Source organism: Parasteatoda tepidariorum, chromosome 7 (genome assembly GCF_043381705.1).
Source record: "Parasteatoda tepidariorum isolate YZ-2023 chromosome 7, CAS_Ptep_4.0, whole genome shotgun sequence".
Taxonomy (NCBI): domain Eukaryota; kingdom Metazoa; phylum Arthropoda; class Arachnida; order Araneae; family Theridiidae; genus Parasteatoda; species Parasteatoda tepidariorum.
The window spans coordinates 82,488,806-82,508,171 of record NC_092210.1 but is presented as its reverse complement, the minus strand read 5'-3'; the positions used below and the strand labels follow the sequence as shown (position 1 = coordinate 82,508,171).

General features: G+C 29.8%; 1 protein-coding gene across 2 annotated transcripts in view; it reads left to right on the top strand.

Annotated features, from left to right (window-relative positions):
* The window catches only part of LOC107454507 (diuretic hormone receptor-like), an 82,639-nt gene that overhangs the window by 49,120 nt on the left and 14,153 nt on the right, over positions 1 to 19,366 (top strand). The window contains exons 4-7 of one of the 2 annotated variants that reach the window (XM_043053204.2): positions 10,313 to 10,413; positions 11,102 to 11,202; positions 14,126 to 14,246; positions 15,522 to 15,672. In XM_043053204.2, the coding sequence (XP_042909138.1) occupies positions 10,313 to 10,413; positions 11,102 to 11,202; positions 14,126 to 14,246; positions 15,522 to 15,672 (474 nt within the window). The remainder of the gene's footprint in view (positions 1 to 10,312; positions 10,414 to 11,101; positions 11,203 to 14,125; positions 14,247 to 15,521; positions 15,673 to 19,366) is intronic. The other variant, XM_071183703.1, reaches the window with a different exon arrangement.

Genomic DNA, 19,366 nt, shown 5'->3' with positions numbered 1-19,366 from the left:
AAAACACTGGTCGACAATAACAAAATCAATACAAATTCAAAATAAATATTTGTTTACGTTATTAACGCATGCGCAATGAGAGATAATGTCTGCGTTGGACCGACTGCTCACGCTGAGCTAACAAAAAAGTATTTTTTTGGCGTCAGCTCTACGTCAACTTTCCGCTGACGCCCAGATAAGGCGCTAGTTCTAAGAAACCAGGCCTTGAGCTAACAAACCAGTATTTTGTTGGTGTCAGCGGGACGTTGACGTCCCGCTGACGCCCAGATAAGGCGCTTGTCCTAAGAAACCAGACCTTTAAGTTAGAATTGAAATACTTCCCTGATGACATAGATATTTCAAAAAGTATAAGGCTATTTATTTGAATAGTTTTAAACAAGTAATTCAAGTGACAATTAGTTTAGCTATTTTTCATTAAGTTTTTCTTGTAAAATTTTATCAATTTAAATTTTCGAACTCACTATAGCTTTTTTCACTCGACTTTACAGCTAACAACGTAATTATCATGACAATTCTTAAATGAACATAGAAACAAGATTACGTGATCTGTGTTTTTAAGCATAAGGCAATAATTTGCGCTCCAGTCGAGAAAATTGGTTTCGTGAAACAAAAAGTAACAGTCACTTGTTTTCTGAACTATAAATGTGTTTGTTTTCGTAAATTATAAATTTGCCTGATTTTTTTAAAAATAAAAACTTTATATTGAAATTTTTTTCCATTTTTTAAGAAAAATAAACATAATTATAAAACCAATTATCAATTCAAATACACTTTTAAACTTGTTAAATAAAATAAGGTAAATGCAGATAAAAAGACAAATTTCTAATTAAGGAAAAAAAATAATGTCACCGATAGGCATAAAAATAAATACTATTTTGAAAAGTTTGTGCAATTCATTAAATATATGAATGATTATAAAATATTTAAAATAAGTAAATAATAAGGGAAAATTAATTCCATGCTAATAAACTTCTAAAATAAAGTTCAGAAACCAATTTATTTATATTTAGCCTATTATAAATAATTTGATAAAGAATTGTAGGTTTACAACTTTTTCATATGAGTTTGAAAGCTACAAAATACAGAAAACAGCTGAATAAATTTATTCTCATGTTTTACTTACATCTGAATAAATTTATTTTCATGTTTTTTTTCCTTCATAAGTTCCTTAAAATGTGAAAGGTATTTCTAAAATAAATATTGGTAACCGATTTTCATAAATTTGTAAAAATTTCCTATAAATAAAGTGTTTTAAGATGAACATCCTTTATGCGTTTTTTAAAAAATCCTTACCAATAATGAAGGCAAAAATATTATCGGGTCACAGATTAACATGCGAGAAAAAAACGCGCATCACTAATGAGAAATGTGCAATTCAAAAAATCAAAACATGTTTGATTGTCAGACAAATCATTTACTAAGCTATTAAACTTACTGTTAGTTTTGGTTTTCGGTACAATAATAGCAATTGTCGGATATTTTAATAAAAGCATATTGATTTCAGTGCTTTTAAACTTTCTTTTAAAATAAGCTGATTCCACCTGAAAAAGGCGAACATATTTTGTTGAAAACAATTTTATAGATTCATAGTTATGATAGATCATAATTATAATAGAATTATTTTATCACATTTACTAAATTTTATCACAGATTATAAAACCATATTTTATTGTTAATTTTACTATTATAACAGAGCCTTTTGATAAGAATTACGGATCTTTTTGGTGTTTTTACAGAGCTAAAAATAAGATAAATTTAACAGTATTCTGACAGATTTAATTAAGCTTTTTTCTCAGGGTAGGATTTCTATTCGCAACATTAAGATTTTTTTTATTTTCCAAGGAACTGTATTATCAAAATATAAAGCATATGTAGGCATAGACAAGTGCAAAGTATACTCAGAACTGGGACATGAAATTTCAGTTCGAAACCTGCTAGCCATACTAATATTGTTTTTACCCCTCCCCCTCTCCCACTATTTCCACGAGAGAAAAAAAAATTTGAACAAAATGAGTAAATTTTTATTCATTCTGTGGTGAATTTCTTGTGAATGTTTAAAACTTTAACCGATGAAATTTTAAACAATATTTTAGGGACCAAATTGACAAAAGAATGTAGAAACTAAAAACTGTACAATAGCGAAAGATGAATTTTTTTTTCTGGAGCAAATTTGAGGAACTTGGTGAATAGCTCCTCCAGCATCTGAGACGTTAGCGAACAGAGCATAAACTTAAATTCTGTCCACGCAATATCCACTTGTTCTCTACAGAGATTTGTATTTAATAACACTAGAAACATATAATATACTCCTTCCCAAATTCAAGAAATTCTTTGGGAGAACATACCAAATATCAAAAACATCCAAATATGTTTTCATAACTGGTGACATAGATTTCAGTCATTTTGTAATTTATATCTTTGCGAAAGTTCAATTAATCTTTCTCTTAAAGTTAGAAACTCTGGCTCTTCACTCTTATTATATGTTCAATGGAAGTAGAATAAAAATATAATAAAAATATAATAATATGATTTGAAACAGAATATTGTACGTAACGAAAAATACTCGCCAATCCTAAATATTTGATCGCCAATGGCGAGCTGTTGAGTGGGGAATTTCGCACTCTGTTCAGAAAGAACATTGTGGTTTGATCGTGAAGTGAAAGAAGTAAATTTGAATAATTTCTTCTACATTAAAATCTCTCACTTGAAAAATGGAATAAAAAGAAAATTTAAAAAAAAAAAAAACGGACCACCCTGAATAATATTTGACATAATGACGTTCTTGGACTTAATGGTTCCAGGGAGTGATTTAAAATTGACTAATTAATTAGTGCAGACGATATTTTGAGTTACAAAATCACACACAAAAACACACTCTCTCTGAATAAACGTACCTTTTTGACTTCGGATTCATATTTCTGACCCCCAAAATGTGGGGATTAGCAGCCATCTGGGAAATATAGTCCCCCTAGTTAGGGTAGAATTATCTTTGGATAAATAAACTTTATAATTATGTGCAAAAACTTTCCAATCCTCTTAAAAAGTTCTCGAGATATGCAAAAAGTAAAATTAACATTAAGAGTTCCGAGGTGTGGACCGCTCTCCGGATGAAACTTTCGGGATAATATTTCCTAGATTGCAGCTACCCTCTATATTTAAGAGGTCAAAAATCAGAATTCATCGAAAAAAAGGTAAATTCATTCAGAGAAAATGCATTTTCGTGTTTGATTTCGTAACTTAAAATATTATCCGTATTAATTAATTAGCATATTTAAGGTCACTCCCTCTGACCATTAAGTCCCAGAACGTGAAAATCTGATCATTAGATCAAAAGTTCAAAGTGGTGGGTTTATTTTTTCGTACACTGTACATCGCAAGAACTTCTGATGTTCGCAGTAAGTATATTTTAGATACAAGTACGGGGTTATCTCCTTTTATCACTTTGTCGGGATCCACGCACGTCAGGATGCTTTTATCACAAAATCGCCAACAACGTGCTGTATGTGCCCTCAGGTAATTATGACCGAAATAAAAAATTTAAAAAAAAAAGTCGCTCGTGCTTAGTATCATTTAAAGTCTAACACTTTACCTCTAACATAGAATTGTAGTCAACAGTTTTGGTCAAATGTGAATTTCTTGCCAAAACAAGAGTTTAAATGAGATAAGTTAAGGTGGGTATATATGAAGATTTTGTGAATAATCAACATGAAATAAAGGAGAAAAATACCGTAATTAAATATATTGTCATTTCTCCAGTTGTAGAAAATTTACTTTACTTATTAGTGTCTAAGAAATGAATTTCCCGAATGTATATTAATTAAATTATTCCGGTTATTTTCATTACCGAATCATTTTTTAGTAATATATTTACTACATTCAAAAATATTCCGCACGTAACGATAAAAGACTATTATATAATATTTTTGCAAAACTAAAAAAATATATAATTTTTTTATAAAATTTGTAATATTTTAAGAAGTTTTCTTGTTTTTTTTTTCTAAATTACAAATGAAAAAAATTAAATGCTAACTCATGAGTTTTAAACAACATTTGCATTAATGTATTTTAATTAAGAACATGATAATGTTTAAGCGCTGAGCTAAAATGTTTTATAGACATTAAACTTTCAAACTTTAAGATAATACATAAGAGAATATCATTTTAAAATCATGAAATTGAATGTTTTAGTATAAATAAGGTAATGAATTACTTTGAAAAGAAAACTAAAATTATTTTTTAAATAAAAAAAGTGCTTTTGAATGCATCTGAATTAACTTAAGGAAACAAACTTAATGTTTATGATATAAAGAGTCTTAAGAGTTAATAAACTTTTATTCTAATGTATAAAATTTATGTATTTAGCTTAATCAAACACAAATATTTTATTAGATTAAATGATTTTAAAATACGTCGAAAATAACGATCGTGATCTTTCCTTTAAACTATAAATGTGACTTGTATTTCAAAAGAAAATTAAATTATCTACTTAATTTCAGCTGAACAGCGATATATTTTTCATCGGTCGGTAATTTTTAGACAACAAAGATGTTTGGAATTCTATATTTCTCCTTTGTTGTTGTGGAAACAGTAAAAGACGAATCTTTTATAATCAGATATGGATACTAGAGGGTATGAAGGAGTTTGTTTTAATAATTAACAAAGTAACAAATTTTAAATAAATTTTGAAATTTATAGATGTATAACTACATTATTTTAATCCAATGCGAAAAATCAAAAACATTTAAATATAAAATTTTGTACTTTAATTACTTTAAATATTGATCAATGAAAGCAAATTGCAACTGACTGATGATAATTTGAGAATTGCTAATGATGACTGATTAATGATCAATATCAAATTTGAATAAATTTTTTGAGGGCTGTCAGTCGCCTCTTAAAAAGGAAGATGAATTTGAAAATCACAACCAATGTTTCTTCTAACATTGATCTCACATAAAGTTAGGAGCAAAAAAGCTAATTTTCATAAGAAAACGACATTTCAAACAAGATCCAATAGGAAACTTATGTTGTCTTATTGCAATATTTTTGAGCAATGGTGGCTGGAAAAGCTTTGTAGAAACTTGCGAATTTATGACCCAAAATGTCCTTCTAACTTAGAAAAAAAGCGTTTGCAGACGCTTGTAGATATGAAAAAAGTATATACAGGTATATGTTCAAAGCGGTTCTGTAATAACTTTCAAGTCGAAAGTAAATCGAAGCAAGACATCTTTTACTTAAACTATGAGCAAAACATTCCTGCTATTATTAAATTGCAATTTTGCTTTCTATAACATAACTATTTTAATTTTTATTTCAATTACGGCTGATTTTAAATTATTTAGATTTATAAAAGCACGGGTCAAAATTACTACTAGAAACAAAAACAAGACAAAAATTAGATTGATTAAGATAATTTTAGGATTACTAATTCGGTAACATAACCCTCACTTGTCATCCACATTGTTGAGTTTACCAACCACGAAAAAGGGATAATAAGAAACTATTAAAAGAAGCGAAGAAAAAAGTTCTTTTTATATTGAGTAGAGCTACGTAGCGTGATCTTATAAATGAATTCAACGTACTCAGATTCAGACTTAATGGTTCACGGGGGTACGCTAATTATTTAGGGAAGAACCGTGGTGTCTCAGGAGATAGAGCTTTCGACTTAAATGAGGTGAACCGGGTTCGAATTCCAAGTGCGGAATTCGGTCGATACGAATTTCGCGCTTGGCTCGCACCGACCACAGTGCTGGCATAAAAAATATCCTTAGTGGTAGACAGATCATGGATTAGAGTCCCTTTGAGGTCAGGCTAATCATGGGTGATTTTCGTGGCTTTCCTCTACAGGTAACGCAAATGAGGGTTAATTCCATAAAAAGTCCTCCATTAAATCAAATTTTATCCAGTACTTGATCCAGGAGTTCCCCTGGCTTTCGGAATTAGGTTCAAAATTACAAGGCGACGGAGTTGAACATTAGTATTCGTAAACCAAAAATTGGGTCGACTGTTCAACGAGTGTAATAAAATAAAATAAAAAGCTATTATTAAAAAGGTGTATTATGGAGTTAAATACAGCACCATGACGAATTCTAAAATTAGTTTAAGTAGTTTTTCAAAAAAACTGCATAATACTTTTTCACCTGAGATTGAACATACGAGTCTCGTAAACGGGATGGCGTAACACAACTATCATAACTATATATCCAAACCTAATGTCCTGTGAGGTAAATTTACGAGTTAAGAAAATATTTTTCAAATCCACTTAATTTAGAACTATAAAAAAAAAATAATAAAAAAAATTGCGATCGCCGATGGTGATCACAGGTTACCCTTTGGCAAAATTGTTGCTGTCTAATTTTTTTTGGAAAAGCGGTTTTATTGTGTTTTCATCTTGGACATCTTTAGCTGTTAATCCTGAACTGCTCGGTACATAATTTCGCAGACATATTGAAATGAAGCTCAGACACATTCTGTGTAAATTCTTTTGAGGATTGAACAGACATTAAACAGCCAATCAAGATCAATATTAACGGTCAGATCTAAGTCTACGGTCTTATGCAAGTCATTGGGTACGTTGACAATGAATCCTTTTATCCCTGACTGGTGATCAAAACCCAGTTCTCGTATTTGCATGAAAGAGGTTCAGAGAGTCACCATTTGCTCTTCGGTAGTGTTCTTCTCAACCACTTTGGTACTTTTGTGAGAAACGGTCTACATGCTTGCGTTTGCGAACGGAATAATTTTGTTATTCCGTTTGTGTGTAACGCTTAAGGTATCTACGTTCTTTGGCTTTGGCATGTTCAGCTTCGGTTTAGGCCTTGGCATCGTTTTTTTTTTCAAGCTTAAACTCTAACCTTCGGTACCGTGTCTATCAGTTTAGGACCCTCTTTGTTTGTGATATTCACCTGAATTAGTTTTGAAAACGATACAGTTTGAACTGTAGGTTAGAATTTCTAATTCTTAATTAATTCAATAAAAACAAAAATATCGTTCAAATGATGAAATTCTCTTTGATTCACAATGATGTATTTATGGGATCTCTCTGCTCTCATACCTCAAAAATAAACTCACCAATTTAATGCATAACAAAATTAAAAGTTAAAAAAGGAATTCTAAAGAAATTATCAAACATCAGCTGTTGCCATAGCAACGCCTGCAAGGACGACGCATGCGCACTGTTTACTATTACTCTTGAACACAGTTAAAAAGTGTTGTGAATTCCAAATAAGATGCGCACGCCATCGAACCCAAAACAAGACCCATTTTGCCAATGGGTAATAAAATTATTTCGAGGGGATGGTTTAAACTAAGAAATCAAGCACCAAAACGTACTCTCTCTTAATAAACATGATTTTTTTCAGCGAATTTAGTTTCCAGACATCCAAATAAGGGAGCAGACGCGAAGAGAAAAAATATGGTCCCAATAGTTTGAGTAAAAGAGCTGTCGAAAATTTGGACCCCTTAAAGCGTTTGTTTTACTTTTTGCGTGTTTTGCCATATCTCGAGATCTTTAAAAGCGAATTGAAAATGTTTTGAACGCAATTATAAAATTCGTTTATTCAATGATAATACCATACAAAAAGTTTCAATAATTATATATTATTTTTTTATTATTTTACTAGCTGAATGCCCTTTCATACGCCCGGGGTGTTAGGACTCCTTGATGTTAATTTTTCTTTTTGCGTGTTTCGCTGTATCTCGAGAATTTTTTTAACGAATTGAAAATTTTTTGCACACAAATACTAAACTTGTTAGTTCAAAGATAATTCCATGCAAAAAATAACTGTTATTAATTATTTTTTATTATTTTATTTAATAATAGTTGAAAATTTTCGAATTATAATGCATAAACAATTTTACATCAACTTTAATGAATGTAATTAAAAATGACAAATACATAAAATTTGTCAAATCGGTTGAATAGCTCTTAAATCAAACTTTAAATCTACATATTTTCTAAAAATTTGATTTCTCTGGGACTATTTGACCATTGACTATTTGACAGCATTACGCAAATATACAGATGGCAGTAGTAGCGCGTAAAGAACGCATGCATGGAAAGTGCACTGGCAAGCCTTTTTTTGGTTCAAGTTATTCATTTGAGAATGTTTCTGGTGTAATTATGGCCGCAAGACGAGAATTTTAATGAATGTAAATTTTAATGACTTTAAACGTGGAATGGTACCTGGAACTAGACGCATGGAACATTCAATTTCAGAAATTGACACGGAATTCAACATTTCTAGGGCTGCAGTGTCAAGAGTGTTGAGAATACCTAATTTCAGGCATAACATCAAACCAGGGATAAAGTAGTGGGTAACCGCCTATACTTAATGACCGAGACCGTGAACGTATGCGGTAAAATTGTCAGTGTTAACAGATAAATAATATTTCGCGAAATAATCCCAAACCTTAATGACGTTTAAGCCGTGAAAAAGACGTGACCATTAGGACCATGTGGCGAAATTTAGCTGTAATGGGATACGTCAGTAGAAGACTTGCTAGATTGTCTTTAATAACAGCTGGATATCATAGACTTTAAATCTTTAAAACATAAGTTGCTAGCCGACTGCTGCTCCACCTTTCCAAATAAGTAGAATTTCAAGTATTTCAAGATTTAAAATCGTTCAGTCGAAATTCAAGACAATATGTAAGTACAATAAACTAATATTACTCAAGTGAGAATGTATTTAATTTTTGTATCTTACATGTTGGTCTAATATCGTGAATATCGTGGTGAATTTGTAATTTAAAATGCGTAACACTACATATACTGAGATTAAGAAAATGCTTATCACCTCAATGGCACCTTTGATGGATAATAAACCTAATTAGCAACTTTTCTAAAATTTATTATGTAATTATTTGCTATTATTAATTATGCGAGTCAATGAATTTCATTTGTATGGGGGTTTTCGTTAAAACGAAACGAACTTTAACTGCTATAACTTTCTTTAAGTTAAAAGATTACACAGATCCAAAACGGTAAATAATGCATTATAAAACGAAAAATAAACTTTAAAAAAGTAATTAATCTTAATAGAGCTGTTCAGGAACTGAAAGGCAACATAACCATGGAAATGAGCATTTGCGCTAAAAAATTAAGTCTTTACATTTTATTTAACTCATTTAATTGGTAAATAAAATGAACTTTAGTTTGGCCACCAATTTAATAAGTGAAAATCTACTGTGTAATTACTTGCTATTATGGACTATTTTTTAATTCTTCAGCCAAGACAAAAAAATATTTCTATTAAAAACTTTTCTTAATATTGATGCCCAGAAGTTAAGACTTAAATTATCTAAGTAATAAGTGCGTACTCATTTCAATTATATAATATTATGTGTGTTTGGGGCATTTGTTACCCAACCTCTCATCTTCCACTAATCTGTTGCAAGAACCATGTAATTAAACTAAAATTAGTGGCAAATTTGATGTTTTCAACCGAAAATTCGACACAATATTTCTCACATAAGATATCAATTGATTTGAAAAACATTTTATAACTGTAATGTCCATGTAAAATGACAACTTTTGCTTTGATAAATTTTCACTCAGAATTGAGAGAATTTTGAAAAACGAGACATTTTACTGCACACTGACGCACATCATTAATATTGCCCTTTATATGAATAAATAGGGAAAGTGTATGCTGTTGTATAAGCGCCTGATTAGTAATAATGCTCAAAATGTGCTAAACTCAAGTAAACGAAACATTCCTCTCGAAGGGATTATTTGGAATTTGCGAATCATTTTTATGATAGCCTCTAGCAAATGCTGCTTATTTTTCTGAATTTTTAAGTCCAAATAACACTAACGCTTCTGGAGTTATAAAAGTGACACACAGACAAACTTCTCCTTCTATTATTATAGATATCATTAAATATCAATATGATCGGATATCAGCATCTTGTTAGGAAAGAAGTAAAGAGAGTTAGTGATTTCATTATAGTGGTAGGAGTAAGGAGTCTTTTTTTAAAAATTTTGGCTATAAGCCTGCAAACTCCAATATGTGTTAGAATGTTCTCTAAACTATAATAACACTGAAACTGAAGTAAATAAAATAATTTTGTGACAATCTTTTTGACGATGTTTTTATATTTTGATTTAAAAAAATAGCAATAATTTTTAAATTAAAGATTATTCCATTTTATGTAATTGTATCGATTAGTTTTCAAAGTATATGTTTCATTTTTATTAATTATCCTTGATATAAAATAAGTATATTTCAAAAGTAAAATGTTAAAATTCGTACACTATTTGAGTAAGATAAAAAGAATAATGAAATGCTTTATCATTATTTTTTTTTAGGAAATGCAAGTCGTGAATGCTTGTTTAATGCAAGCTGGTCCTCGTGGTCAAATTACAGATCTTGTAAACCCATTAAGCTGGTTGAAGAAGAATACTTGCAAGTAAAATAATTTTATAACTTATATCACCGTTAACGTCTTTGTTTTTCTTTATTACTAATATTTACTTACTTAACGTTATGATCGGTGGTATTAGAATCCAAGATAGTTGTGCCTTTTTTATAATGTATGTTTTTTAATCTCCAATTTTTTGTTTAACACTTCTTCTAATTATGTTTTTCTTAATTGTATTGACAGTAAGTGAGGGTAATTTTGAATAAATCTTAAAGTTTACTTAGATTATGAAATATTGCTTACGCTTTGTGCTGTATAGCCTATTCCTGTTGTTTTGCTACTAAACTCCACCTTCAACCAAAACAAACACGAAAAAAATTGGTAAGGTCTCTAAAATGTCTCGTAGTTGTAGAACCCGTATTTGCCTGATTAACTTGTGACGTATGGGACTCAAGGTAAGGTAGTCTAACAGTGCCATAAACAAATTCTTAAGAGAAAAAAAAAGAAGAAAAAAAAGCCTGAAACCAATGAAATGAAAGAAAACTGTCAGATTGAAAGGAGGCTGTTATAGGTGGTTAGCCATTATTTTGAAGTTTGTGTATTTAACTGTAAGCTTCACTTAAAAATATATTTGGAGGTATAACTTTTTTTAATTAAAAATGCAATAAACTGTAGTGCAGTATTTTGCTACTTTAATGTAACTATATATCCCCCCCCCCCCATTTCTTTTCTAAAGGTGCTATGGGATATGCGGGATGCAGTAACTGTGTACTATGTTGGATATGGTTTTTCCCTAGTGGCTCTTACTATAGCTTTATGGATATTTTTATATTTTAAGTAAGTGGCATTTTAAATTTTCATAAGAATGCTTTTATAAATTTACAATTAGTTATTTTTTGCTAATGATCAGGAAAAAAAAGATTACTATTTTCTGCACAGAAATTTTTTTTAAAAAATGGCATATAAATTATACTAAAGTGGGGAAAACAACTGTGACTAAGCGTTTAATGATCAGTCTTATAGCAGTTTATTTTATTACTAGTGCACTCTTCTCGTAAATGATCACTGACTCCAAAAAGAATTGTTAAAAGCAGTGCTTAAAAGTTTGCACTGAGTCCTAGCACAGTTATGATTGACGATTAATAATCAACGCGGAATGCAATAAATTTTGTTTGTCACAATTAAATCATGTTATTCGTGTATTATATTGCCCGTTTGCATTATGTTGCATATTTGCTTCATTTTGTTGCAGTTCTTTACCAGTTCACTCCACATTCTTATTGCTAGTACTCGTTGATCTCCTTGTCTTTTTGCATTTATATTGCATTATGTTCCATTTTGGTATTCAGTTTACTAATGGTCCCTGACCTCCAAAAGGATTGCTAAAAGCAAGGCTCAAATTATTGCGCTGCTCCCTAGGACAGTTATTCCTGAATAATAACGAACAAGGAATGAAAAATGTTACTCTGAAAGTAGTAAATTTTTTATAAAGACACTACGAGAGAAATAAGAGTCATGTGTTCGCATCACGATGTGAAAAAGAGTTTCTGAAACTTCAGCAAAACTGTGTCGAAAAAAACACTTTTTCTAATATTGCAAATGAACAACTCCAGGCAAAGAAGCGAGAAATAAGGCAGGATTATCTCAAAATGCAGCAACTTTTAAGAAAAATTCTACGTAATTCGACGCAGAAATTTAGAAGTTCTGTTGTGACTTGAGTAAATATCCACGTTTTGATGCCACCCAAAACAAGACAAACCTACATAGATTTCACTATAATGTATTTCAGTCTTTGTTCGAAACGACAATTTTAGATTAAATAAATAATAAAAGCCACAAAATAAACAGTTTATGAACAGTTAAACGAATTCTAAAATTGAATTTCTGAATGTGATTTATCAAAACTCTTATGCGGGTTTTAGACATCATCAAGAAATGCGAAATTAAAGTTAACGATCAAAAGTGTTGCCATATTTCAAAACTTTAAGCGCAAACATTTACTTACCTCTATTCGCTAAGTTATGAATAAAATAAAAAATATCTTAGTTTCTCGACACGAAATTGTAATTTTATGACATACTTGAAAATGTATAAAACTTAACGAATTATAAAGAAAAATTTATCGAAAAGTTCTAGTTAAAGATGAAATTTTGTTTCAAAATATTTTCCTCGGTGCTCCATTTAGATTAAAGTGTAAAACTTACTAAAACAGTTAAAAAATTATTTTTTATTTATTTCTCCGATAGACTTAACTTTTAAGTACTCTAATTATTCTCGAAATAATTAAATAAGTGATTTTCTGCTGCGTTCTATTAACATTAAACTCTAAAAAGATATTTTTTACTACAATTTAATATTTTGTGTTCTTGAGTTTAACCCGATCCTGTTTAAAAATTTAATTGATATAATACTAAACTCAGAGGCATGACAGCCCATAGAGGGCGAAGACTTACCATGCATATCTCAAATTTCTCGATCTTGGGCTCAAAGGTGCAGGAGCAGATGCTCCGGTTGGGTGATAAACCGAAAGCGTAATCCCCAGTGTTTAGCCCCCAAACATGCTTGGTACTCATTTTATGGACCCACTGAAGGGATGAAAGGGTGAGTAAACCATGCCCGGCCCTAGGATCGAACCCAGGACCTGCAGCACGAGAGCGTGAAGCAGTACCACTCAGGCACTGGGTATCAAAATTGATATAATAGTTATTTAAATTTCAGGTAAGTTACGACTAATCGTAATATATTTCCATTAAGGGGGGATTCATAAATGACGTCACTTTTTTTTGAATCCTCCTCCTCTGTCACAAAGTACCACACTTCACCAATACCTCCAAACTCTATTTATCCCATGTCACGCTATATTGTATAAAAAATATACTAGCAATTATTATAATAACAAAACATATATCAAATTTATTTTTGAAATGCGTCTTAATAGCATTTGCGAGCATAAAAATAAGGATTTTATGTATAATTCTTTTAATGAAAAATATGAGAAACAGATAACCTAAAACCTTCTTATCTGCTGATTTTCCCCTCCACGCATGACGTCATTGTGACATCACATGACTTCATTTGACTAATATGATTCCATTGGAAAGTATACAAGGCATGGTTAACTTAAGATTCTTAGAGTAGAAATTTTCCTATCCGATTGCAGACTGTTACAAAAGTTCGAACATGGTTAACCATAGTATCGTACAAATCCACTTCGCTGTATCAAATTGTCAGACAGAGTCATGTTGCAGTACAAGCTAATTTATTGTACATTTTCGACATCGAAGTTCCAATTTAATGTAAATAGGGTTAAACTTAGTACCTCATTATACTTGCAGATAATTTAAATGATATTATGATTCATTATACGAATTTTACGGTATTGACCAGAATCAAATTTTTTTTGAAAGACCGTGCAATAGTTTTCAAATACAATTATAATATTTACTATTTTATGTCAGAAATAAGAGTCATGTTAAACCTTGAACAAATAGGTGTTGATCGAGTGATGCAATATCTATCATTCCTGGATAAATCGGTGCAATATTATTTAGATCGAGATTTTTGACATTTAGCATTCACGTCTAAAACTTTAACAAATGATCCGTTTATTTCAAGGAAAATTGCTTATAAAAAAACAACTTAAGGCAGAATTTATTGTATTCAAGTTGTTATCTCTATTTGCAGGTGTTTCAATTCTGTTGCATAAACCCTGTTACTGAACTTTATACAACGTGTTTACAACTTGTTGTTTTTATTTCAGAGAGTTGAGATGCTTACGTAACACAATTCATGCCAATCTTATTTTCACATACATCCTGTTGGATGTAATTTGGATATTAACAGCCAAATTACAGTCCAGTCAAAATTACATTTCAAGCAGAGTAAGTATTTTTTAAATCATTACCAGTGTCATAAATAAGAGGTCAGTGCGGAAATAATTGGTATAAAGCTGGATATCTTTTTAAATTTTTTTGCTTAGGTTAAAGTTTTCTTCCTCAACCCTCTAAATTGAGTTTTAGTCATTCTCTCGAATTTACTGAGGGATCAAAAAGGGAAGAAACTTGAACGTTGCTATGCTGCTAGAAATTTTGAAACGTATTTAGCCACATAATTATTTACATTAGCCGCAAACTTTAATATAGCACTAGCTTGAACTATGTTATCGTTCAAAACTAACCTAAAAATGAATTTAAATTTGGCTTTATGATGCTATATTTCAATTTGAACTAAAATTTGGCTCAAGTTAAATTTTTTATTAATTGCAAAGAAATTGAGTTAGATTATTTCTCACAGATAGAATTATTTAAGTTTACTCTGAAAAAAAAACCTTTTGTAAAATATAAGAACTGTTATTTTTTCTTACCATAAATAGGACGTTAACATATTTTTGACATCTTTTATATCTTTTACTTTTCAACAAAAAAATTGTTAAAGTACTAAAATTCAAAAAATAAACTTGCGGGAAATTAACAGTAATTGTAACATTTTATATGCGGTTTAATTATTAACATTGTTATTTATTTACTTTTGGTTAGAAACTATCACTTGTGTTTTATATTCTTTTATTTTAATATTATTATTATATTTAATTCTTAAAGATTCTTAGGGTAGATTTTTTTTAAGCAGATCATAGATCCAGGGATTAATGAAGCCGATTAGCTTGACGGTAATGAAATTTCGAATCATGATTTATTTCTCATTGTAATGTTTTTAAATATGAGAAATATTTTGCACATCTTCCTGACCAGTTAGCTTCTAACGCTTGAATTCCTCATCACTGCGCAATCATTAAGCGGCCTGTAATTAGATCACGCTGAAGATATCAGATAAGATACCTCTTTCGGAACGGAAAATTTCTTCTTCCTGTTAAAATACATCATAGTAGGGCAATCTTCGATTGCCCAACAGTTATTTTCCACTTTGGTAGTATGAATTTAACGAAGCGAAAGGAAGAAATTAACCTGGTGGTGAGGAATACAAATTCTCTCCAGCACATAATATCTCGATTGTTCTAGCCTCTAAATAACCAATCAAGCTCCTTATTCAATCTCAATATGTGTTATAAAAATCACAAATATATTTTTACTTCTTTAGATAGTTTGTAGTTTAGTTTTGTGAAATTCAAATAAATATTTATTTTTCTGCAAATTTTACAGATTGCGTGTTTTTTAACAATCTTTTTGACATATCTGATGGGAACCAATTTCTTCTGGATGTTTGTTGAAGGCCTGTACCTCTTCATCTTAGTCGTTAAAACATTTTCCGTTGATAATGTGAAAATTTACATCTACTCACTGGTTGGATGGGGTAAGTTTGGTGTGCTTATTTTTGAAATTTAATTCAGAAATTGTAAATTTATTGAATTCATTATTCGTGAGCGATACTACTTAAACACTTGCGATTTTGCTATTTCTAGTGAAATCACAAAACAATTTAAACTGAATTTTCAAATAATTACTCAAGCTTACTTATTTTAAAAAATAGTATTTCTTTTTAACTTCTCCTTTTTTCTTTCTTTTTTCCTTTTTACAGCTCCTTGGAGAGCGTCATTTTCTACTTAGATTTTTTTTCTCTAGTTTTTCATTTTCATTTTTTTTTCACGTAAAGACTTTCTTCGGCATATCTTCTTCCACAACACGTTCTATCCGGTGTGTTCTTTTATCTTGAATATTTTTTTTTTCATTCTAATTAATTTTTCTGTTTCCTTTTCTCCATGTGTCATTTTTATTAATGGTTCCATAAATTCTTCTAATTAATATAGTTTCAGCTTTGTTGGATAAAACTCAGGTTTCATATATACCATAACTTTGGTGCATATGTTACATATATACTCAGATAAATATGTTACTTTTGACCTTATTACGGTTTCATATGTACGCATTTTACAATTTCTTGAAATTCATTTACTTTTTAGTAATCTATTATTTGAAAATTCTCCATAATTTGCAAATACTAATAATTTGTATTTGTTTATTTATGCAATTATGAATCTTATATTTATTATTTATTTCGTCACCAAAATAGGTAAAAGTACTTATGCCCTTAAAAATTTTATCATTAATTTTTAGATCTTGTATGTTTCTTTTCTTTTCAAGTTTCATGAATTTCATTTTGGTTTCATTTGATTTTTCTTATATGTTCTTTTATTAGCCGTATTAGTCTATTTTTCGATCTTGCACTAATTACTAATTACTACATCGTATGCGTATGCCCAGATTTGTGGTGACATTGTGAATATATGTATTCGTTTGTCGATCAATGTGCGAACTACAAAATAATGTTGAACAGCATAGCTAATAGCGAATCAACTTGCTTAACATTATCGTGAAACGCTAATACTTCTCCAGTTCTTCGACCTTTATTTTTACTGACCTTCTCTTTTTCATTTTCCTTTTGTTAAGTCATAGCTTTGGTGAAATACTAAACTTGTGTATTGCGTAATACAATTTTTTTATTAATGATGTCAAGTGCCTGCTTGAAGTCACTAAAGGGTTTATATAAACCAGTATAATATTTATAAAACTTTCTATAATTCGCCTAAATACAAAAGGCTAATACATAGTTTATTTTGTCTAAATTGATATTGATATCTTAACAGAAATTTTTCTACGTATTTTTTAATTTTGCCTGTTAACAAACTCGAAAATATCTTATATGTTGTTTTCTTGCTATATCCGAATATTTAGCAAATTAACTATCTGGGTAATTTGTATAAATTTCTCCTGCGAATGTCAAACAAGCACTCGAGTTTAGAGAATTAGTTCCTAAAAATAATATGAATAGGCGAGATTGCAGCAATTTGGAATGCCTTTCATATAAAAAGAAAACTTTTCTCAGTCACTTGATTATCAAAAATCAAAAATAAAACTTTATCAGCTTTAAATATTACTAAGGTAGAAGAGTTCTATGTAAAAGCGTTCGTTTTCAAAACGTAATACCAACGAATTAGAAAATCAAATTTTTTTAAAAAAAGAAAGAAGAAGAAAAGAAAAAGCAAAGTTGCAAGCGAAATAAAATAAGGAGAAGAACAAAATAGAAGAACCTCGATAACAGGGGGAAACGACAGTGTCCTAAAGAACCAGGTTAGGATTAATTTACAATCGATATGGGCAGTGAGGAACTTATGCCGTTAACTGCGAATTCGGAATTCATATGAATGTAACAAGATTCCAGCGAATCAAGATGCGCTGACATAAATAACAAGGAGAGAAAGAATATTGGTGTTATCGAAGTCAAATTTTTGCCCAAGGTTCCAACAATGTTCAGCAATAGGCTATTTATCAAATTCCTAATGACAAACATATCTGTCATGTTCCCTTTCTGAAATTTAAAGCACATTTAATTTGAAAGAGGGATTACGGAATGTACGAAGTATAATCGATTTTAAAGTTTTCTTTATTAAATTAAAATTTTGTTTTGGAAAATATAAATTACAATTCTGAAAAATTTCTTACTTTAATCAAAATAAAACTGTATTGAAAATTTTGAAAATTTACTCACTTGCTTTTAATTTAGAAAAGTACAATTTCAATAATTTAATATACGATAACTTTGAATGATAATCAATAAAAAATTATTCGAATCATAATCCACAAAAACAGAAAGGAAAATTGTCGAAACAAACAAGAAAGCAGAAGAAAATAAAGGATGAACTTAACTTATATCTACAAGCTTTTAACTGTATTATGATAAATTTTTCAAGTAGAAGAAAGGGGCATTAAAAGAGGTCTTTCAAAATTATTGAACACTTTTTTTAACAATCAACGGAAATATAAATGTGTCAAAAGTAAGAATTATAAACATTACTTTATATTTTATGTTAGAATTATGCAGCGAAGCTTAATTTAGTTGACGAATATTCTTTGAGGAAATTTTTCGCGAGTAGAAATTACTAATAGAACAAAAACAGAAACATTTTCTAACACAAGTATCGCTTAGGTAGAACAAACTAAAATACGCTCAAACTTTACTATTCAATTTAATATTCTAAAATAAAATACGTTAGTTCAACCGAAACAAAATTACGCCGAAGGAAATAAATCTTAACACTACTCTATATTTTATGCTTTAATGGTGAAATGTAATTTGGAGAGTTGCTTAACGAATATTTTTGTATGAAGAAGATCATATAAAACAAAATTATATTGGCAGAAGTATTTAATAATATCGACAGTAGAAATTATTTACCAAATAAATAGCAGAAATGGCTCTTAGCAAAGCAATCAAAACTTCGTTTAGAACAAAACTATAATAAATTCTAACTTGGTTAGTTTATAAAGAACAAATATTCTTAAAAAAGTATCTAAAATAATATTGTGAAAAGTAAAAAGATAAGATTATTGTACTTGCATTTATAAAAATGCCATTCTGTTTGCGAGCTCATTTTATTAAACCAGGTCATTTTAAACTTCTGGCTAAAGTTATATGTCACAAAAGGAAAATGTTGTAATTTCCGAATTAAATCCTCCAACAATTTCGTACTATATCGTTACTCTGTTTGCTTGAAATGAAGAAGGATTCTATAGTTTTTTTCACATCATCGCTTCGATTGGCATGAAATTGCCACAAAATTTAGCTCTGAAGAATTCTATTTACCATGTTCAAAATAAATTTCTGCGAAATGTTTAAATGTCAGTTTCTAAAAAATGTGATTTTTTTAGAATTGAGTTAGATGAGTTTGCCTTTTTAAAACAAATCTACTTATTTAGAAATGAGAATGTCCGTCTTTTAGTGTATCTAGGAATAACATGGTAAAAAATTATACCTCTTTGAGTAACCGATTTAAATATTGAAAATAGACATCAGTATCCATTTGTCCGATTTGCACACAGTACTTCTCGTTAAAAGTAATGCACTATATATTTATTTGTCTTTTTAAATTTTTCCTACACGTAAAAACTCGCTCTAAGTTATTCTTCTATAATTCCAGTCACCTAAGAATGTCAGTGAAGCGAAATGTTGTCTGGGAATACTGTAGTGAAAGGTTATATATAGTTTCCTT